The sequence below is a fragment of the Chrysoperla carnea genome, chromosome 2 (assembly GCF_905475395.1).
Source record: "Chrysoperla carnea chromosome 2, inChrCarn1.1, whole genome shotgun sequence".
Lineage (NCBI taxonomy): Eukaryota > Metazoa > Arthropoda > Insecta > Neuroptera > Chrysopidae > Chrysoperla > Chrysoperla carnea.
The window spans coordinates 7,578,256-7,601,702 of record NC_058338.1 but is presented as its reverse complement, the minus strand read 5'-3'; the positions used below and the strand labels follow the sequence as shown (position 1 = coordinate 7,601,702).

Genomic DNA, 23,447 nt, shown 5'->3' with positions numbered 1-23,447 from the left:
CTCTTATTTCTTGAAAACATGATACTGTCCAACACAATCTCTATTTGATATTATCGCATACAAATCGTTGATCAGACTACAAAATTGAAAGTTCAATAACAAAAACTTTTAACAAAAAGAAAACCGACTTCAACAGAAAAATTTAAAATCGTTAAATACAAATTTGAAATTTTACATTTGTTAAAAATCTGTAGGTATATAAGGAAATAGAGCAAATATGCAAGTAATCAGGGTTTATTTTAAGTTTGCCAGATTTGCTCCTTACGAATTTCCTGTAAAACTGTAAATAATGGTACTTCTCTTTTTAATATTTTTTTGTTAATTTCTTAACATCGAACATTTTGATGATCAAACAATTTTCATGTGGTAATGTTCTAAAGGAACATATATTTCAGCAATTTTCGCTTATTCGAGAATAATTTTAAGATCTCTGCTGAATCTTTCAAATAAATCTTTTATCAGGTCATCCAGCTGATAATTTCCATTGAATAAATTAAGAACTATCTCCGTTTTCAGTATTCATAAAGGGAAAACTGTATACTGCAAATATTTCTGTTAAAATTGCCTAATCTAAAATGAAAATTCGTATTCCATGAATGTAAACTGGACTTTAGTATAATCAATTTTGTGCGAATTAATAAATGCAATTGAATTTTTTGTAGCAATACCACACACAAAATTGATACAATTTTTTTTCAAGGTTAACAGCATTTTCACAAGTCATCTTGCATTATGATTGATTTGTCAGTGGCGTTATTATGTCTTTTCTTTGTATTCAAAGAAAATTTTAAGAATCAATAGTTTAAGTGCCCTCCTATACATTTTTTTTAAAATTATTATTATTATGCAAATAAGGAAAATAAATATTTCTTAAAAATTCATAAAAGTGGAAAGTTTTACAGTTCAAGTTTAATACTTCGATAATAAAATGTGAAAATTTCATTGTTCAAGGTTCGAATTGATTCAAGAAAACAGTCACAAGTAGAAAAAGAAAAATAATTATACAGGGTATCCCATAAAAACGGCTTGATTTATAAAAATTTCAGCTCGATATCTCTTTTCGTTTTTGGGTTATCGTACTGACGGACGGACAAACAAAAATGGGCTAATGCGGTGATTTTATTTAATATCTATAATAAAATTTGGTTTGTTGCATCAATATTTCTAAGCGTTACAAACTTAGGACCAAAGTTAATATACTCTGATATATTTCACACACAGGGTATATATAATATGTTGAATAGTGATCGGATTTAGCCAAAGACTTCTTTTTATTGCATTCCATAGCCGTTCTTTTTGATACTATAATGATTATCAGCCATTTTAGATGGTCATACTGTGCAATATATAAAAATAAATTTATTGAAATCAAATGTTAATAACTTATAATGCAAATATCATTACGCCATTAAAATAAATAAAAAAAACTTTATAATAATAATTAATTAGTTAATTATTAATTGCAATTTATAAAAATATTCTATAACTCCCCCTAGAGTGATTACAAAAATTTAAAAACGTTTGCATTGATTCAATCAAACAATAAAAACGTGATTCGATAATATTTATAAATATTACGTATATATATATATATATATATATATATTAATGATTTTTTCCACGACGAGGTGGCAGTGTAGGGCTTTCGGGCGGAGTATCCGATTGTATTGAGCTATCCTGTTTATTGAATGTACGACGTGGTACATTCTTAAATGTATTTGATAATTTTTTAAATGGTCGTGGTGAAATACCATGATGCAATGCTATTTCTGATGACTCTTGTTGTTGAGATTCGGAGTTGCTAAACCAAACACCTTTAGATGTATCCGAAGCTGAAATCAATTATCAAATTTATTTTTATTATTTAACAATTTTTGACATCAGTTTTTGGAATTGAAAAAAGTAAGGAATATTTCGCATTTGTCTGTGAAATGATTAATTTATTATTAAGATCCATACCTCTAGTGTGAAATTTATGCTCAGTATGTTGACGCATTGTAACTCTATGACTATGTGAATGATCTAAAAGGGCTGCGGCTAAGGTAGAACTTGGTGCTGAACTGCAAGTGGGTTGATTAGAGTTTGTACCACTACAAGAACCTTTAAAAGTAAAATTTATGTTGTAAATTACACTTATTATTAAAAAATATTCAATAGCCAAACATTAGCAGGATTGTAATTATTTTTTAAAGCCAAATATTTATTCAAATGAGTGAAAACAAAAATTCGGATTTTCAACAATCCTGCTTATGATTGTTCCAATAAATCCCATTTTTATAATATTCCTTTAAATATTGTATTCATCTATAAAAATTTTCATGAAAAACACAAAATAAAAATTTTCAATACACAAAAAAAAACATCGTCGTTTTAGATAAAGAGAAAGCAGACAAATAGTCCAATCAAATTAGATGAAATTTCTTATGATTTACTGAAATACAGCAAGTATTATCTATGCCAAGTTTTAGCTTTTTACTTGTAGAATAAAAAAACAACGTGGAAAATCATTCATTTTTCCGAAATAGCTCTGTTTTTAATCTTCGCATATGAAAATTTTTTATTCTACAGGTATAAAGCTAAAAATTGACATAATTTTCACCTAAGTTGATGGGACTAATGGGTAATAATCCCTTCTATGGTCAAATCGGTGCTAAATAATCTTATAATACTATGACTGACTTTTAAATGGAAAAATTCTATATACAATACATAATTCAAAGCATATAAAACTTCATAAAGTGTTAAAAACTTTTATTAGAGGATTTTCATAGTTTGCATTCGAAATATTTTCCATGGAACAAATGGTAATTTCTCATTGGACATTTGTGCGATAAATTATTAAGTCCATAAAATTGACTAGCCCATAAAAACTCATAACCAAGTCATTTTTGTGGAAAATAGTTCCTCTAATAAAAATTGGTAATTCTTTATGTTTGCTCCCCCCATTTAATAATTCTTAAAATGATATAAATTTTGTTATTTTGATAAGAATAAAATTGATGATGGACACACGTGATTACACCTTAACAACGCTATTAACTACATTTATACTCAAATTAATAACAGTATTTGATTACTATACCAAAATATGAAAATAAATTTTTTATACAGCCCAATGAATGATATTCAAAAACTCGTACTAGCTAATTTTTAGCACAAAGCTTTCTAAAACGTGAGACAATTTAAAAAAATCTCCATTTTTTCTACAAATTCTTCGTATTTGGTAACAAATTCGGAAAATAAACAAAAAATCATTCGTGGAATATGACTAATTTGCCTTCTTCCTCATCTGTATCCTAAAAAACTGTAATTTCGAGTTTTCCTTAGACCGAAGAATGCTTTATAGCAAAAAATCAACTTTGCAACCGTTTTGGGAATACTTGGTTTATTTAACCTTCATTCATTGAGATAATAGACTTTATAAACTAAATTTATAACAAAATCTTCTTATTGGTAACTAAGTTTTTGACATATACGGAAGCTTTTTAATAATATATGCATAATTTAAGCATCAACCCTTTAAAGCTACACAGATTATTTTATAAGACCAAGAAACTAAAAAAGAATCCTTTCATATATCGGTTGTCAACGAAATAACGAAATCATATTAGCCCACCTTTTTTCTAATTTAAATATTGACAACAACATTTTTAGAATACAAAATGATTTCATTGACACTCGGGATATTCGTGTAATTCACAAAATATCCATATGAAAATGCTTTTGTCGTAAAACGAATTCATAGAAATATTATTACAACCAGAAGTAGTAAAAATTTAAGATCAAACACAAATGTACTCATAAAATATGAGACACATTTTCAATAATGAAAATAACAGAGTTGGAGCGATAAATATAACAATGGTAGTTCGAAGTAAATTATAAGAAAATACAGCACAGGCAGTGCATTGTGATTTCAGATACTACAACGAAAGGGAGTGTATAATAAACGCTCTTGAGTAAAAAGTCTGAGTAAAATACTTTACAACCTCTAATTAAAATAATATCTTTATGAAAAATGACCCATATAATTTATTCCCATTAAGCATAGTCTATCTAAGTTCATTGTTTATTTAATTTCTATTTAACTCTAAAACTAACCGTTTCTATTTTTTTTAAATGGCTACAAACCTTATGGAAAAACACTTTTAGTAGAATTGATTGTTTTAAAAAAAATATTTTTGTCGAGAGAATATTTTAATTGGAAAGATTTATTATCTGTAAGAGAGTTTTCTGAAATATTAATACATCTCGATAATATTCGAACGTGTTTTTCCATAAGCGTAGTAGTACCCTTTAGTCTCTAAATATAAGTTAAATCTATTTCAAATTTTTTCAAAAATAAACTAGAGACACCTGTAACTTTAAAAAACGATTCATGCCCTTTTAATTATTTTTCAATTTTTAAATACAGAATAAAAAATCACTAAAAAAATTTATGTATAAAAAGGAAAATGTGAATTAAGACAAAACAAAATGAAAAACAAAAAAATAACGCCACTTTAATCACGTGAAGAACACACTTTGTTTACGCTCAATTTCAAATTGAAAATAAGACTTTAGAACGCTCATTTTGGAACTATTTTAGATCCCCTGTTTAATAGAGGTTTGAAAATACTTATTTATCGCTTCAAGTAAGAGAGAGAGAGATACATTTGTCCTTGTATCTACTATTATGAGAGTCTAATGAAATGAAAAACGAACCCTCTGACCTTCAACCTCTAGCTAGGTCAGGAATTAACTAAGAAATCATAAAAATAAATCCCCATTTTTTTTATGTTTATCGAAATAATATTCATGTCTCGAATTTTTCGACCGTTGCCATACTTCATGCACACACTGTATAAGTGTATAATGATATTGTTCAGTAGAAAATAGGCGGTTAGTTAACGGTACATCGGTTATCATTTTCGGTTTTTGACACAATCAAAATTTCTGCAAATGTTTTCGTGTTTATACAGGGTGGACCATTTTAATTTATTGTAGCTAGTAGCTGGTTTTAAAGTTAACCAATTATAAAATAACTTAAATCAAGTTGCAGAGTTTGATGAGGGATATCATGTTCTGACATCAGATTGGACCTAGTTCGCCGGGTTGCGATGCAAAGCTGCATCGTTTTAGTATGTTTGCGTAAAAAAACCAAGTCGGTTTTATACAAACTTTAACGAAGTCTTAAACATCAATTTTGAACTAAGCGTAAACAGTTATGGATAAAAAAACAAAAACATTCTAAAAATCGTTGTAACAAAAATAACATAAAGACAAAAATAAAACAAAAATCACCTTTAAAAAAAAAAAGAAAAATACCGTCTTACTATTGAGTTTTTTATTCGTGTGGTTTTTAGGGCTTATTTTACTTAATATGCTAAAGAACCTCTTTTTTTACCTGAAAAATAAATGATTATATGAGAATTCATAGATTTTTATTCACCTAAATTAAGTGTGACGTTGTAGGTTTAATGAAAGAGATTTATTTGAAAATATTTATTAACTAAAAAACGAATTGCTTAATTTTATCTTACCAGTGGTGTTTGCAACTGGACAACATGGACTTAATGTTGGAATGGGACTATAAACTCTCGCAGAAAATTCTTCAAAAGTTGTTGCTTCTTTATGTTTTGAAACCACAATGTCCAATGATCTTGCTCTTTCTTCATAACTAAACATTTTCATTTTATTAATATGAAACTTCGATAAAAACAAACAAACGACAAATTTTAAGCGGAGATAAATCTTTAACTTTTATTCGCTAATATTTCAATTAAAAACCTCTAAAAGTACAATAGCCAGCTCTGAATTCAGGACCATCTCTGTATATAAAAGTGTCCACCGAAAAGCAGCAAAAGGATAGCGCTGCTGTAGCAAAATTGTAAATTTTAAATGTCTGTTTTAAAAGAAATGCTTAAAGTAATAAGAGTAAAATAAAGATCTAAACAAGTTATTAGAGAAGGATAGTGAAGTTCACAACAAACACAAAGTAATAAGAGTAAGATAAAGGTCTAAAAATTTGCTGCATACCGCTGGATACTTTTTATATTTGTCCCACATACAAGATAATTCTACTTGTCTCTACCTTCCATAATAGGAAGAATAACGATTAATATCCTATTAATCGTTTAATGAAAAAAAAAAAGATCTTACTATTGTTGGTAAAATGGAAGAATTGTTCGTTTAGCTCGGCTAGCAGCAATTGCTGTAGCACGTACTAAACCCGCAAGTATTGATGTTTCCACTATTGATTCATCAAATAATGGTCCAAAATAAGGTACCTGTAAAAATATTTTAAAACAATTAATCACAATGATATGCGTTTTTAACAAATCTAACCCGTTAAAAATGTGGCGAATTTAGAAAAAATTTAAATATTTCATTGAATTTGAAGGCATTGACACAAAATTTCGTGTAATTTTGTAAAAGAAAAACCCTTATTTATAATTCAAATTACTCGGGGCTTAATAGCTGAATTTAAATGGACTCAAAGTTCAGGTTGCCATGGAATGACTTCCTGCCCAAGAGCATATTGATACAACTTATTTAAGCTTACTTTTTTAAAATCAGCCCTGTTAAAAAGATCAAGAGTCTTAAAGGATCAAGAATGACAAAGTTACATACATACAAAAATTGTGTATTTTTAACGAAAATAAAGTCGTGCTTTTTTTTTGTCAAGCCTTGTCTCAAGGGTAGTGTATTTTATACTTACATCTGGTTTTCGATTGATTGTCACGCGACATAGGCCACTTTCTAATGGATAAATAACTATTAAAACATCACAAAATTCTGTTGGAATAATTCCACGACGATATTCACGATTATGTTCAGACCATACAATATGTACTTCGTCATTTCCTAAATGCCGTGTCTAAAAAAAAATCGCTCGATTAATAACTTTTAAGATGGTTTTTATTTTATTTTAGATTTACCTTATTTAAAATTCCTTCCTGACTATCTGAAGGCATTCTAGTTGCTACATGGAAAATAACTTCGAGAAATGATGTTGCAAAATAAGGAGCAGTTTCACCATTTGTACCTTGTCTTTGTAGGCCTCCCATAAAACCTGTATGAGATTCTAATTCCACCTAAAAACAAATTTTTATTTGTAACAATTTTATAAATACATCATCAGGGTTTAAAATCATACAAAAGTTTCTCTGTCAAATTTTAACAATTATTACAACGGGGCGAAAGTTGATACTTTCCACCGGAGGGGAGAAAAAGCATATTATGTTTTATCTTAATTTGCAATAAGTACTCACCTCCCACGCTAAACTCGACACAAACTGTTCATAAGCTTGACTACCACAAGAATTAGATAATATTGAATTTTTATCTTCTTGACCGGCAGCCACGTACATCACGGCTACTTTGTGTGTTTCACGACATCTATTTGAATTAAATTATAAGTTTTAGATTATGATAGCGAGTTGGAAACGAACCGTGATCCGCTAGTTGAGGACCACTGTTTTATTATTTATACAACTTACCTCTGAATATCGAGATTTCGTAATTCTCTCAATAATTTTTCATTACGAGACAATAAATAACATTGTTTTCTACGTTCCCAACATGTAAATCCTAATTGGGAGAATAATAAACGACAGTGTTGGAATGGTGTATGCTTAAATGTAGGGTATGGACGGGTACTGACTTCTGGTTGCATTCTAAAACCAAAATTTAATTATACATTTCAACACTAAACTTGGAACAGTCAGGGTACTTACGTTTGTGTATTTTTCATTTGTGCTAAATAATCAAGTTCAACATTGCGTTGACTCAACACCGCCGATATAACTTCTTGCTCTTGTTGCGTATGGAATGGTGCTGGAGCTGATTCATTTAATTTAGCATCAGTACGTTGCAAACATTCAGGACTTGTATGCCCTAAATATTGTAATAGATCATCCAATTGATCTAAATCTGGTGCTGCATTCGTATAATCAGGTAGAACATCTGGCGGACGATGTCGCAACGCTAGTTGTGGTTGTATCAAATGTGAATTGGTTATAATTAAACTATCGACTTGTGATTGTAGTCCGTTCGAAATTAATGATGTGTACGACATGTTATGATGCATCATTAACATTGGACGAGGTTTTACTGTAGATGTTGGTAACGATGCTGTTATATGATCTGGTGATCGATACAATATTGATGTATCCCAACTGGATTTACCGGATAAGTCTCTTAAAAGTACTCGAACCTGTTTAATCAAAACAAATTAAAAAAACTACGTTAAATTTAACAATTGGCTTGATGATGTAGGTGCTACGCCTGTAGCCTAGGATGTATCTCTAAAAGGTTTTTATTCTATTTTAGACATAGAATAAAAAACTTTTTTAGAGAGGCAGCCTTTTATCAACATACGGTAGAGTAGTTCTTAACCTTTTCGATCTTCAGCTAAAGAACTACTTTATTTTCTACCTGATGCAATAAGGGTTTCCGTTTCTCCTGGGATACCCAGTATAATATTGGAAAGCCATAGAAATATTGCAAGTGGCAAAAAATTTGAAATAAAAACTTGATTTTATAAGATAACATTGTAATTTTCCAATTGAGGGCACGAAAAGTGGCAAACGAATTTTTCGTCAATAAACTTTACTGTCATTTTAGTTAAGAACCAAATACTTTTCCGCCCCTGCCGAAGCATAAAGGAGGAAATGAGGCACTCAACTGTGTCACTATCTTACCGTCTGCAACTTCTTCATCAAAATAACATTATCGCTTATTATTTTATTAGAAATAACAAAACTGTTTCTGATAAATAAAAAAAGTCAAAAGATGAAAATAATTTAATTAGAAACTAACCTGTTTTTCGGCAGTAACTAAACCAGCAGTTATTCCACCCCCAGGTAATTCCAATGCAGGTAACTCAATTAAACTTGCCAATGTATTCGAATTGAACATAAATAACTATAAATAAATAAATTATATTATTATAAACAAAGTATTAAAATTTTTAAAACTTTTTGAGCGTGATCTTGTTAAGTATATTTATAAGAAGGGCTCCACAATGAAGACGAAATTTCGAGAAAGTTTTGTTAATAAACAATTGTCTAACTTGTTGAAAAATTATCTTTAAGATAAATTTCCAACGATTACAAATTCTTTTAATTCTTTTTATTGAAAAATTCCTCCTCTTTAAGAATCTTTTTTTTTAAATTTCTTAATTATTAATATTTTAGTGAAATATCGTCGAGAAATGAAATATTTATTCATTTTTAATTGTTTATAACTTTTGCAATTATTTATGTGCAGAAAAACAATTCTAGCTCATTTTTCTAGACATCATGCCGAATCCAACGAGCTATCAAATGTATTTTTAAGGCCAGTATTTCTATATTTCACCAATTTGAACTTGTTGACTAGACTATACGAATTATTTCATATTTTAAAGAATTAATAATTTTACCTGTACATTCGGTATCGTAAAAATTTGTGTCGATATTTCTTCTGAATATAAATCAGGGATGTCATCACATTCTATAACCAATGATGATAATCCTCCAGCTCCAATGGCCATCGGAAAATGGCCTAAATGTGTTACTAAATGTGTTAACACCATTTTTGCACATAATTTGACAGCATGTAAACATTGCTGACTCTTATTTGGTGACGGTAAGGGATTGGATGTTTGATTCGATGTTAAATTATCAACAAGAATATTTGGATCAAAATCTTCTTGTAGGTTTGGTTGTGTTAAACCTTTTTCATCTGAACATTCACCCGTTGTCATTTGATATAATACCTAAACAAAAAAAAAAAACCTTTTTAATGCTTTTTTAAAATCAGATAGAGCCGAAAATTATTATACAATATTCATTTGGACTTACCTGAAATACTGTTAGTAGGAGACATTTCTCTTTGGACGGATCTGCATACTCATTACGATCTAATAGTTTGGTAGGACCTAAACGCATACACCATTCACCCAAACATAATAGTAACGATGTAATTAATGATTTATCACGATCAGACATCGGTAATGCTGATTGTTCAGATGGTACTAGTTGTGCTAATGTTGCTGATAATGTTGAAATTATTTTATTTGGTAAATTTGGATAATATTGTGATAATTTATGTGTATGATCACATAATAAAAATAATATGTCACTTGCTACTTGTGCTATTGACTTATTGTTAAACTGAAAAAATAAAATGTTTGTAAGATCACCAATGAAAGATCAAGAAAAGTCACTCTCCCCAAAATTGTTTCTTAAACTCATTTTTAGCATAAAGATTCTAAAAGTATACTAGAACTTAGCCTGAATATGACGTGTTACGCTGGCTTGAGACAACTGAGAAATCTGGCTTTATTTTGGAGAAAATAAAATTTCCAGTATGAATTAAAAATATTAATTTTTACTAATAGGGAATATTCATGTATTTTTTAGTTATTAGAAAGTTATTCGAATTATTAGAAATTAGTTATTAGAAAGTAACAACAAGTACTTGGAGAGTAAGTTCGTATTCAGGATAAATTATTACATTCTCAAAGAAGCTTTGTGCCAAAAATCAGCTTTAAGCCCGAATTCAAATGTCAAATCTATACCTTCAATGCTAAAAGCATAACAGATATTGCATCTTTAACTTTCGGATGGTTTGTTCCATTTGATAATTCTCTGTACACAAATATACCTAACGATGATAATGCAATACAACGTGCTTGTGCCGTAGGTTCACGTCTTCCAAATCGTAATAATAATCCAACAACATGTTCCTGGAAAGAAAACATAGATGGCGTCAATTTAAAAATTCAAAATAAAAGTTGTCAACGTCCACTTTTTACATTAGTTGTTTTAAAAATTTTTTCGATTTATCAAAAGATAATGAAGCCTGTAGCTTATCATTCTTGACGCTAGCATCATATAAACTAACAAAAAATTGTTTGCAAGATGACGATACATCTTAAATGCGACACACTGTAATAGGGTATTATCGTTAGTCAAAAATAAATCATGAAATTTGAAGATAAATAAATCAAGAAAGCGTGTGTATTTTTCCGAAATAAATTTTTGGTGACTTTTTATTAACACCCTATTGAAATTTTTTTTAATGCATGTATAAAACTGTAAATTTTACCTTCATATCTGGACATGTCATAATATTGAAACCAGACATTGTTGGTTGTAAAACGGGTAATGTTGATACTGTTGGAGGTAAGCTTAATAAGTTTCCTAATATGGATACTGCTTCAGTTCTTGGAGCCTATATTACAAAAATTATTGTTACATTAATAACACAAAGAATATCATGTGTTGAATAATTAAGGAACCTTTTGATACTCGAGAGCAGACGTTCCCAAAAAATTCCTTAAAGCTGGAAAGATTACAAATTTAACTACAAAACAAAACTTACATTATTCGATATATCTGAGGAATTTAAAATTGCACTACACGCATGTATTAAATCAAGCAAAAGAAGTGATTGTCCAGGAAGATTTAAAGATAAAAATCGTGGCCCCAAATAACGTAGAATTACATCTAATGTTCCACGATCATTACTACATAAACCTAAAACAAAAATTACATTTTTAAAATTAAACGTTAAACAATAATCGAAAACAAACATTGGTACCTTTATGTAATTCCTTAAACCAATGTGGAAGGTGTGACCTATGGTCGGGATGACAGTTTGCTGTAATTGTAGCCAATAAACGATGTGCATTTAGTCTTCCTGCCCGATATTTATCGACAGGTAGAGTAAATGCACCTAAGCACCAAGGCACGATTAATGTTAACGGCGGTATTAATTCAGGCGGGGATGGTGTTGACAGGTTATCCATTGAAACTCCCTGATTTTGTGAAATCTATAGACAAATTAATGAAAATAATACGATTAAAAAAAAATCTCGTCGTTACAGATTCCTAGGTAAATATAAGCTACTTTAGTTTCTTACCTTGATCAAAGTGTCGGTTAATTTAACAAGATAATCAAACATCATTGCATGTAGTTTTGGATCAATCAAATGATTTGGATTACCAAGTGCAGCCAGCATACGTTTCCATAACACAACAGCCACATCTGGAAGCCAACCACGAACTGATCCACCACATACAACTCCACAACTTTCTAAACTATTATTTGCACTTCCACCGCCAACCGATGAACCTCCCGTTTCTAAACTTCCACTATCTCCACCAAGCATATCAATTTGCATCGGTGAATCTTTAATTGAATTACTTTCCACCCCACTACTAGGAGCAGGACTTGGTGATCGAGAACGATCTGGTGACTCGTCGTTATGTCCACAACTACGGGATCGTATTGATAATGAATCTAACGATGCCGCCTTTCTAACAAGCGCACGTGATTTATTCATTGAAATTTTATTTGGTTGTGTTATTAATCGATTAATTTGTTGTTCTATTGAAGCTGGTAGCGTTGGAATATTTGTAACATTTTGTGGTAATTTTTGTCGATGTCGATGCATAGAATTGTGTTTTGTACGCTGTCGATAACTTAAATTAGTTTCACTAAAACTACGAGACAATGTTCCCAATCGAATTTTTCGTGTACTCGATCCTAATCTTGCTGATAAAAACGAATCAATATTTGAGCATTCTTCTGTTTTCGATATACTAGGTGTATTCACTTCATTATTTGTGGTTGTATAATTTTCATTATTTGCTGATGATCGAGGATTACCGGATCGGCGTGTCTTCTTTGATTTTTGTTCCGATAATCGATCTAATGGTAAATCAGTTAAATCTAGACCGTACACATGTCGAGCCAATACTCTTGTTAACGTATCCATTGTTTTCGCCCATTCTTTGATCAATTCTTCCCATTGTGTAAGTGATGTCAAAACATGTAAAAATCGATCCCATAATTCTCGTGATATTACAACATTTAAATTAGCTTTTATCCATGTAACGATTAATGTTTGAAAAATCGCTGGTGCTAATTTTCCACCTAGTGTTTGTGTTTTTTTCTTTGGTGGTGTTTCAGTTAATACTAACGATGTAATTTGTAAAAGTACCACTAACAACTGTTCCCTATAAATTATTTTTAAAATATTAGAATATATAGATATATACAGGGTGGAACATTTTAATCTATAATGGGTAATAGCTCGTTTTGTAGTTAATACCCTTTATATTAAGTAATGTAAACTTACCATGTATTACTATCCATTCTCGTATGCATAACCATATATCGATAAATATTAAGTACACGTTTACATGCATCCGTCTGTTCTTCAAGTGGTGTGGGACAATGTGAAGGCACTTGAACTAAAAACACACCAGCCGCATGTGTCATAAATATCCGTAAAACATTTTGTAAACCAGCTCGTACCAAAATATTTTCACGATGTATTGCACCTAAATATGAATCATTACGTAAACGATTCTGTCGATAACTCTCAGCGATTACATGTTCATCATCAACCTTGACAACTAATGTTGACGTCGATGATGTCGAATTTGAAGATGGTGATTCATCTTTTGCACATTCCAATGGTTCCAGCATGTAATTTGGTAATTCTGGTAGATTCATTTGTATTAGATCTTTATATACAGTGATTGCTTTACGAATTGCCACCGAATGTGTGAAGTTTAAAAAGAATGCTTGTCGATAGATTTCATGAATAAAATTTACATTTTCTCTTGTGCTATACAAAACGTCACGTACAATTGACGTTAACAATTGTTCTTCGGATATATTTTCGGTATACGATATCGAAATATCTGTAGATGAAAATATCAGAATTATTAAGAAAATTAATATTGAATAAATATTATAATTTATAAAAACTGGTAACTCACTTGAATCAAGGCTTGTATGAGTATTTTCCTGTGCGTATATAACACGTTTACCATCCACGACTTCGTCATCATGTGCTGTTGAATAGTTTGTAGAATTAGCATTTAGGGATGATGGTTGACTAAGTGAATAGATTCCAGCAGCCTCTGCTTGCTTTTTAGTGATATGTGTATAGTCTGCTACCCATTTAATTAAAGCTACACGGCATGGAATTAATTCAGTCTCTGCTTCGGGTTTACGTAATACTGGTAAATCTATAATAAATTTCATTTTTATTTATTGAAGTCCGCAGTCACGATAAATCAAAAACGAAAAGAGATATTAAGCTGAAATTTTTATAGCGTGCTCAGGTGGTAAAGTTAAGTTGAGTTCGTAAACGAGCTACATAGGTCAATTGGGTCACAGGACCCATCTTGTAAATCGTAAGAGATAGAATAAAAGTAGTATTCTTATATTTCGATAATAGGAAATGTTTATAAAATTTAAATTTGGTTCAAATATTTTTCAGCATCAGCTTTCAAACAGATAAAGAATCATCAAAATTGGTTCACCCAGTCGAAAGTTCTGAGGTAACAAACATAAAAAAAAAAAGTACAGTCGAATTGATAACCTCCTCCTTTTTTGTTTGAAGTCGGTTAAAAACACTGTGTTTTCTATTAATATTAATAAAAATCCTAGATCATATTTCTTCCAAAACATGAGAACAAAATTTATTAAAGTTGAAGTTCAAAGTAATTTTAATAAATAATAAAAAAAAAAGTGTTTACCTAGTTTTGGTTTGTATAACGATGTTTCATAATTAAAATTTGGACAAATGTATGGTAAATAATATTTTTTAAACTTCTCCAATAAAAACTGAAAACATTTATGTTGTCGATTCAAACGATCATGCCATTCAAGTCGAACAACTGTTGACACCATAAACTCTAATAATGCTTCCAAATAGAATTTACTTAAATTCTCTGGCGGTTTTTCACCACTTGATGGAGGCAACAATGGTGTAACATCAGCTGGTGATATTGGATTTTGTACATTTGTATCATGAAATATACTACAATGGGATGGTGTTTGTTGTTGAGATTTTAGATTTTGTGATTGAGATTGGGATGAGGATGTTGATGATGGAGGGAAACCTGGAACTAAGGAAGCAAACATGGAATGAATTGTTTCTGAACAGTTATCACCAAGTGATTGGTACCATAATAAAAAATACCTGAAAAAGATTAAAAATATTTTAAATATTAAGAAAAGAAGACTGTATTTTTAGTCGAAACAACGATATTTCGACGTGCCTTGTGCTAGCTTGGAAATTTTTGACATATAAATGGGTATTTTTGAATACCCGTTGAAATAAAATTATGTTAAGTAATAAAAAAAAATTAACAAACCTAATAGCTTCACGGCGCAATTTTATTGAATTTGCTGGATGTAATAATTTTTGAAGCATACGTGATAAGGAATGTAATTGCCATCTTCGATGTAACAATTCAGGCAGCAGTCTTAACACTTTATCTAGTAACCATAAACATAAATCCAATTCTTCTTTATGGGCTTTGTGAACTGAATTAGGGAAAAAAATTATATCGAATAATTATAAAACGTTTACTGTAAACGAGCATCATATTTTCGGCAATGTGGAGTGGCGAAAAATATGGTTTAACTGGATTGTATTATGTCCATATTGTTTTCGACATTGACATGCCCTTCATTATGGACGTTCCCAAAAAAACTTTACGAAAATTAGAAGTAAAATTTTTCGATAAATAATGGTTTTTGAAATATTGATACCTAAAGACTTAGGCCATAGGCCCGATTGTAATACCATATATGTATTTTACCATCTTTTTCGCTGATAATTTCATTTATCAGCTCCTCAATTATTTGGCTAAGAGGCTAAGAACACCTTCTTCAAGCATATACCATGTGTTACACCAGCCCATCACAACCATTAACTAAATTAATTTTTGTTGTGACGGCGGGAATCGAACCCGATACTCTAGGCATACCGCGGACAGAATTGGTCACGCTCTAAACAATTGAGCTACTTTTCTAATAAGAACTAATTGCTTTTTTAATTAAAAATTTTGTTTCTGAAAATATTCGACTTATTTCTTGATAAAATAATTTTTAAAATAAGTGAGTGCACATCTAGAAAGAAGAAGAAAAAACGACATAACAGTTTGCTAAATAAAAATGTAGAAATTACTAGCGTGAATATTAATTCAATAAAATTCTTCTGCGGTGTTGAAAATAGATATTTTTGTCTAACAATATTTAAATCGGCTTGTTTTCACTCAAATCAATAATCACGTGAAGTCAAGAGTTATTAAGGGTGGATACTTTTGAAATGAATAAACTATATTTACCCTAGTAAAGAATATATCAAATATCTAATTAAGGTAGTTCCTCCGCGACCGTCCAGTCAAAAAGTTTTGGACTAATACTATCATTCAGTGCATTAACTGTGCTATGACTATTATACATATACCATATATTATTTTCAAAAGACTGTAGTTCCTCACTACTGTTTCTAGTATACATATACACACACACACTATGACATATGCCTTTAACATTAGTCTTCATATCTTTTCCACAAAAATCATCGCTAAAACGAGTTATTTATTTAAGTTTTTTATCGAAACTATATGGTAAATAATTTTTATTTTTATTTATATATTTTCTAAATATAGTATTCTACATTATATTAGTTTTTCATAGAGATGGTGAACGTCATTCATTGGTAAATAAATATAATATTTGTAAATTTGTGTATTTTTATACACTTCTCCCATGTACACGTACAAATTGCGTCACTTTTAATTGCTAATATCTCATGAATGGCATGGTAAATCATCTTCTAATTTTAACAGCAAGTGTATTATGAATTAAATATTTTATATTCTGAGTTTTGAGAAATTCTTGAAATATCACTTTCGTGTAGGTACTACCTTAATGCACTAATACAAGGCATACAACCCCTAATATTCCACTCATCTTAATCCAAAAAAGAGGTCAACCTCGAAATAAGCTGAATATTTATACAAACCTTTATTTTGATAGTACAAATATTGTCTCAAAAGTCATTTATGGTCACATGACATCGTCCGAAGATCATGAAGTATAATAGACTGGGATTTATGATTGACCCTGTATGGCTGAGAGATCCATCTTCTGTGCCCTCTATTTCAAAAACGATTCAACGTATAAAAAAAGATTTCAAAGAAAATTTGTGGAGAATTTTATCCACTACAACTTTTATAATAAATGAAAATACGATTGAAGGCAAATAAAACGAGATATTCTCAAAAAAATGATTTTTGCAACCTTTGTGACATCATATGTGACTTTTGAGACAACATTTATACTATCAAAATAAACGTTAGTACATTGTATTCTGTTTATTCCGTTAGATTCCGAGGTGAAACCCTAAGATGACTGGACTATTCATGCACTAATCCCAGGCATACAACCCCCAAATAAAGCATGCAAAGTATATCCACATGCGTAGAGAATTTTATTAACTCACCTAAATGAAACGACAGCTCTGCGGGCATACAACAAGGAAAAATATTAGTAATAGTCAATTTATTTAAAAAAAAAATTGATTATAGCTTTGCAGACATAGAGGAAAAAAGATCAAGTCAGTTCATAGTACAAGAGTCGAATGATGTACAGGGTGGTACATTTAAAATTGAACAACTTAAGTTTAAGAATTTGATTTTAAACTATTAAAGGTGTAGGCCTAAGTTTAGGTTTCTTTGGTGCAAATTTAATTGTCTAATTGATTGGATCAAATCTTTAAGTCGATACAAATATCTTAGAATTAAATATTTTACGTTTAAAATTTAAAAGTAAGACCTATTACCTCTCTGTTTTAAGTTGGCTTCGGCTTGTATAAAACTATCATACAATATATGATAAACATGACTAAAATTTGCTTCAAAAAATCCTTTCGCTTCCGAAGAATCGACATTTTCTGTGGATAAATATAAAACAATATTATATTACTGTTATGTCTATTTTAAACTAGGTTAATTCTAATTAGCATAAATTACGTATCTAAGTGAGAAAATAAATGATAATAAAATAGTTATAAATGATAATTAACATTACCTAAAACTAATTTTAAATGTTTTAAACGAGTTGCCGAATCCTTTTTCGAATCTTGTATCTTCGATGTTGATTTTTTCACATCAACATTTATTTTTTTACTAAACATATTTGTAAAACTTATAAACTTATTTTTAGCATAACTTAAATTATTAATTAATAAATATTATTATTTAAATCACACAATTTTTCTTCTAATTATACGACTTTTATGTAAAACAATAAACATTTTGACATATATTTTTATGTGTTGACGTACACTTTGACTCCCATGTCAGTGTGATTTGAGTGTGATCACTGTTCGGTGATTTTTATGTCATTCACACTAGAATCAAAAAAAATTAAAAATTCCTAGATTAAATATGCCGGTGGACATGATCTTTAAGAGTCAGATTAATACCTTTCTTATGTAAGGTATTATTTGCCAAGCGAAGACATGCTTAGAAAAATTTTAACTTTTATGCACGCAAAGCCCCAAGAATAAAATATATACCAATTGGCAATATCATGTCTTGTATAGTTCTAGATAAAATCTCTGGAACCTAACTTACTTAAGTTGTACAATTTAATTCCCTGGGATTCCCCGTTCTTCTTTTCACCCCCTTTATATCATCTGGCCGAGATGGTATGAAATTATACATTAGCCGGACAGCTTGAAACTATGTACCAATTTTTAACTATCTATCTCTTTTAAAAGTTCAGAAAACTTTTACGTTTTTGAAATCTACATACTCACTGAAACGAAAAACACAAAAAATTTTGAAAATAAGCTATAATTTTAACTCTGTTAGATTACAATAATTTATTTTTTCTTGCAAAAACGGGGATGGAAGTTAAACACCATATGTTTTGCTAATGTCATCTCAAAATATCAACATCCATGAATTCCATCCATGAATAGAATTTTCCAGGTGAAAACAATAACTTTCTATTAGAAAAAAAAATCTCCATCAGTCATTTGTTTTGATTTAAAAATCTCTTTTGTTTATCACACTTTAGTACTTTAGAGGCCTTTTTGGATTACCTATCCTCCTTTTTGTTGTTAACTGAGTAAAGTAATTCAGTTAACAACATTATATTACACTCCAGTAATAGTATTGTGAATTTTAAAACATATCCAAATAAGGCTTTTTTAACTTTTCTTCTCGTTCTCCTTTCAATTATTTTCAATTAATACATACCTATTCGTTTCATGCATGAGTTTTATTTCAGGGAGTTACCATAGTAACGACACACTATTAATTAAATTGTATGGATGGGTAATAAGTCTATGGATTGGATTAACATAAGTAATTGTTAATTTACATTTAAAAAATATTACTTATTTATGCAATTTTGTCTCTTATTTTCTCAATTTCTAGTGCAGAAAGTTTAATCGTCATTTTGAATAATTTTAATTTGACATTTACTATAGCACTTGCATTTTCAATTAATACATACCTATTCGTTTCATGCATGAGTTTTATTTCAGGGAGTTACCATAGTAACGACACACTATTGATATAATTGTATGGATGGGTAATAATTCTATGGATTGGATTAACATAAGTAATTGTTAATTTAAATTTAAAAAATATTACTTATTTATGCAATTTTGTCTCTTATTTTCTCAATTTCTAGTGCAGAAAGTTTAATCGTCATTTTGAATAATTTTAATTTGACATTTACTATAGCACTTGCATGTAAACAATTGAAAATTAGACATATTTTAAATAAAACGCATGATTTATTGCAAATTTTATAAGATAACAACGCTGAGGTTGTTTTAGCTGTCCCGTTCTACTATGTTCTCTACCAATACAGTTTGTGTTGTACCTATGAACACTTAAAGAAGCAATACGACTTCTTTAATACTTCTAAATGACCAATGCTTTATTTATTCTTCTGCTTCAAGAGGGTTTAGCGTAGCTTTAACCTAGATAAAACGACACATTTTTAAATTTTTCAAGCAGCCAAGGGTTTTTTACTTCCGGAAAACGACCGGCATTAAGGTTTTTAAAATTTAGATAATTTTTGTAAATAATTTTCTTTAGAAAGAATTATAACAATTTTTAAATGTTTACAAAACTTAATTTTATTCAATGATTATGTAATATGTACAAATAGGATAATAATTATGAGAATGAATAATTAAAATAAATATTTTTGGTGACTAAAAAAATCAACTAAAATCATTAAGACAATCTCATCTGGATTTTTCAGGAATATTTTCATTATTTTCTTCAAATAACTCTTGTTCGTTATGATTTGCATCTGTAATTTCAACAGCATTTGCACTTTCCTCGTTACTTTCTAATTTTAATAAACTAGTTTCCATTGATGCCAAAAATGGACTTTCTTGATATTCAGGCATACTTGCAAATTGTCTACAAAATAAAAATATTTCTTCATGAAATTTGTTTAATCCTTAACAAGAGGACCCCATGGTCTAGGTGTTAGGAACCCACTGGCGGTACCCCTCTTGTGTTTTATTATTATTAAATAATCTTACTTAAATAATTCTAAAATTTGTTCCGGTGTTAATTCACCAAATTTCGTGAAAATTCCAATATTTTTAAATTTATCTCGTTTGTCACTGCTTCTAGTACTAGCAGCTATAAATTTTGATCCACTACCAGGAATCCAACGTCTAAAAGTAAGAATATGAATGAAATTAAAAAAAAAAGAAATAAATTCACTGGAAGGACATGACCTTTATTTTATTTTGTAAATAAATTAGTGTTTTTAAGAGAAATTTATCACTTACTCTAATTGTGGTATAACACGATTTGTACGACTTAGCATATGATGACGAACAAAGTACCAAAGTGGCTGCAGTTCATTATTTGGTACTGGAAGAACTTTTTTACCCGAAATATGTACTAAATAGAGATAATCTGGATCTATGCCTTTAAAAGGTGAGGTGCTACGTTTCTAGATAAAAAAAAATATTTCTAAAATATAATAAATTTTCAAGATAATTTAAGAACTTCTAGGTCATTTAATAAAATTTAATTAAAGATATTAATACCGAAATATCTGGTACTGAAATTTATCTTATGGGACACTTTAAGTATTTGATGAAGAGAAGATTCAAAATTGCCGCCACTCTTAATTTAGTGAATCATAAAAATTTTTAAATGCTAGAAAAGTTCTAAAATATGCAAAATACAGAATGAACCAAAAGTCTAGGAAGTAAAATAACTTTTTACAATTAATTAATTTTAAATTTTTGACTACAGATTCTTAAAGCGTTGATTTAGGAGATTTTTTTGGACCTATAATAGTTTAAATTTGGTTTTGGCCTGGCCACAAACGAAAAGTTTTATTTTACTCGTATTTATGTCTTCAAAAATTTTCATTATATGACTCTAGAAATATATTCTAAAATGAATTCTTACCTTGGATCGTAAATATTGCCACGGCAAGTACGATTCTCTCGGTAGTTTTTCAACAATTTCACTGTTAAATAATAATTGAAATAGAACGCTTGATGACCGATAACTCATAAAACCATCGTCGGGTTGAGCTGTTAATTGCTAAAATAAAATAAAAAATAATACATTCATATAAAAAATTTCCCACTAAACTACACTCTCTCTTATTTGCGAACTACAAGTTACTCCTGAAAGAGGATATCCTGAAAAAGGCCAATCTTAGATGGATCGGGAAGAACGTACTTGTGGTACTATAAGACAGATATGGTCTGAGTACAATCGCAGGTGTTCCGAAGTTCTCATATCACTTCCAAGGACCTCTGTTTGCAAAGTTGTTGCGGCTACCACAAGACACTGGCTGGGCGGCAAGCATTCTGAACGCTTAGGCCTGGCAGTGTATCACGACTACTGCAGGAGCTGTCACAGTGGTGACGAGGAGGAGACAATGTCTCATCTTCTCTGTCACTGCCTAGCTCTTGTCATGAGGAGATGGACTAACTTGAGCCAGTCTCTCTTTAACGACCTCTCCGACCTAAAGTCAGTCGACGTCAAAGCCTTCCTGCTGTTCTTAAACAGCTCCAAATGGTTCATGGAGTAGTGACCGGGGATTGGTCAACCCATTAACGGTATCACAACGGACCCTATAGTCTAAGTGTGTCCCACCCCAGGACAGCCACTCTAACCTAACCTAGCCTACACTCTCTCTTTCTATTTTTTCAGTTATTTTCAGGATAAAAATACAAAATATTTATGCTTTTTTTAAGGAAATATGTAGGGATATATGGTAAAAAAACACCCTTTACATTAAAATGAGGTTTTTTTTATGAATACATACCAGATAAACGGAAGGCTGCATAACCAAAAACATTTCCGGTCGACCATACATGACCAGACCAATCTGTAAGATAACCGAGTAAATCATATGTTTTATAAAGGTTGTATTTGGAATTGATCCTATAATCTTCATTCCAGAACTTCCTAAATCAGAAAATTTAATTAGATACTTCATTATCAATATTAAGAACACAAAAATTTACCACTAGTCCAAGATGTAAGCTTAAAATTTTCAAGCAAATCAGCCACACGAGTTCCATTATCAAATCGATCTTGATATGCTAACTTCCAAATTGAAAAGAAATCATCACAATTGATATACATATTTCGATTCTCATACTTATCAATTAAATAATTAAAAAAATGTACTTTCGATTCGAACAGACTTATATTCTGAAATCCTTTTTTAATTAATTCATCCGTTAATAAACCTAATCCTGGATTTGCTTCTAATATTTGTATATTTTTTGTGTTTTTAATCGGTATGTTTTTTCGTATGGCACAAGCGATTAATGTGGCAACTTTTTTATCAATTAAATAAATTGCTGATGGATCGTAAGTACGATTCAGTAAAATCGTTGGTATATGTTGTTTAATCGATTTTATATCGTTGTCATTATTTAAGAATTCTTGAAGTTCTTTTTCATGTTGTTTTTTTGACGTGATCTTTGAAGTTTTAACATAATTAACTTCTCTTGATTGTTCATGTGGTACTATAGTGGATAATAAACGATTCTGTATAAAAGTTTTATTTCGAATAATTCTCGAAAACATTTCTTTAACATCTTTTAAAATGTTTTATTTATAATATTTTGACATTTAAATAGCCATGTGCACGGAAAAGTACTTCTGACCTCTATATAACAATAGAGGAAACAGTGAAACACAAGATAAAAGCATGCTACAGAGTGTGAAAACAAACAGTTGACTGAGTTAATTGTTGAAATACCATGTATAGATAGTGTTGATTACACATACATACATGTAACACATATATGACTGACTAGAGTGATACCCACCCGCTTCGCTGGGCTTAAAAGTAAAGGTTGATAAAGATTACTCTCGCTTATCCTCTTTCTATAACACTCGAAATAATGGTAAGGATTGTTTAACACAAGTAAAATATATGTACGGTTTTCTATTTTTTTTAATAGTATAAACGTCGTAATTATTCATTGAATCTATCAGCAAAGATGGCCGTGAAATATTTCATGTTGACTATTTTTACAGAAATCTGTAATTTATGGTAATGTCAAATGACCACTTTTACAGAAATCTGTAATTTATGGTAATGTCAAATGACAACTTTTACAGAAATCTGTA

At 30.0% G+C, this 23,447-nt stretch overlaps 2 protein-coding genes across 2 annotated transcripts; both read right to left on the bottom strand.

The window, feature by feature from the left end:
- Positions 1-1,460: 1,460 nt before the first annotated feature.
- Positions 1,461-17,998, bottom strand: LOC123291362 (ral GTPase-activating protein subunit alpha-1). Its single transcript, XM_044871621.1, has 24 exons — positions 17,878-17,998; positions 17,630-17,740; positions 17,291-17,308; positions 15,150-15,321; positions 14,529-14,974; positions 13,764-14,015; positions 13,115-13,685; positions 11,894-12,992; positions 11,572-11,803; positions 11,353-11,507; positions 11,077-11,202; positions 10,547-10,714; positions 9,828-10,139; positions 9,407-9,742; positions 8,803-8,907; positions 7,719-8,197; positions 7,482-7,658; positions 7,254-7,380; positions 6,921-7,076; positions 6,701-6,859; positions 6,142-6,269; positions 5,523-5,659; positions 1,960-2,100; positions 1,461-1,832 (listed from the first exon to the last, which is right to left on the bottom strand). The coding sequence occupies exons 1-24, from the start codon at positions 17,981-17,983 to the stop codon at positions 1,606-1,608; spliced, it is 5,940 nt and encodes a 1,979-aa protein (XP_044727556.1). The 5' UTR covers positions 17,984-17,998; the 3' UTR covers positions 1,461-1,605.
- Positions 17,999-19,980: 1,982 nt separating this feature from the next.
- On the bottom strand, positions 19,981-22,933 carry LOC123293215 (dimethyladenosine transferase 2, mitochondrial). The gene is made up of 6 exons (XM_044873958.1): positions 22,328-22,933; positions 22,126-22,268; positions 21,255-21,392; positions 20,621-20,787; positions 20,366-20,503; positions 19,981-20,240 (listed from the first exon to the last, which is right to left on the bottom strand). The coding sequence occupies exons 1-6, from the start codon at positions 22,896-22,898 to the stop codon at positions 20,060-20,062; spliced, it is 1,338 nt and encodes a 445-aa protein (XP_044729893.1). The 5' UTR covers positions 22,899-22,933; the 3' UTR covers positions 19,981-20,059.
- Between the last annotated feature and the right edge of the window lie 514 nt (positions 22,934-23,447).

Bases quoted from the DNA above. Each gene is read 5' to 3' on its own strand.
- LOC123293215 (XM_044873958.1), bottom strand. From the start codon at position 22,898: ATGTTTTCGAGAATTATTCGAAATAAAACTTTTATACAGAATCGTTTA. The intron at 21,393-22,125 runs GTATGTATTCAT...ATTTTATTTTAG, and splicing joins TGCAGCCTTCCGTTTATCTG to CAATTAACAGCTCAACCCGA. The intron at 20,504-20,620 runs GTAAGTGATAAA...TCTTACTTTTAG, and splicing joins CGTGTTATACCACAATTAGA to ACGTTGGATTCCTGGTAGTG.
- LOC123291362 (XM_044871621.1), bottom strand. From the start codon at position 17,983: ATGTTTAGTAAAAAAATAAATGTTGATGTGAAAAAATCAACATCGAAG. The intron at 8,908-9,406 runs GTAAAATTATTA...ATTTATTTATAG, and splicing joins TTACGATACCGAATGTACAG to TTATTTATGTTCAATTCGAA. The intron at 8,198-8,802 runs GTTAGTTTCTAA...TTGATTAAACAG, and splicing joins TAGTTACTGCCGAAAAACAG to GTTCGAGTACTTTTAAGAGA.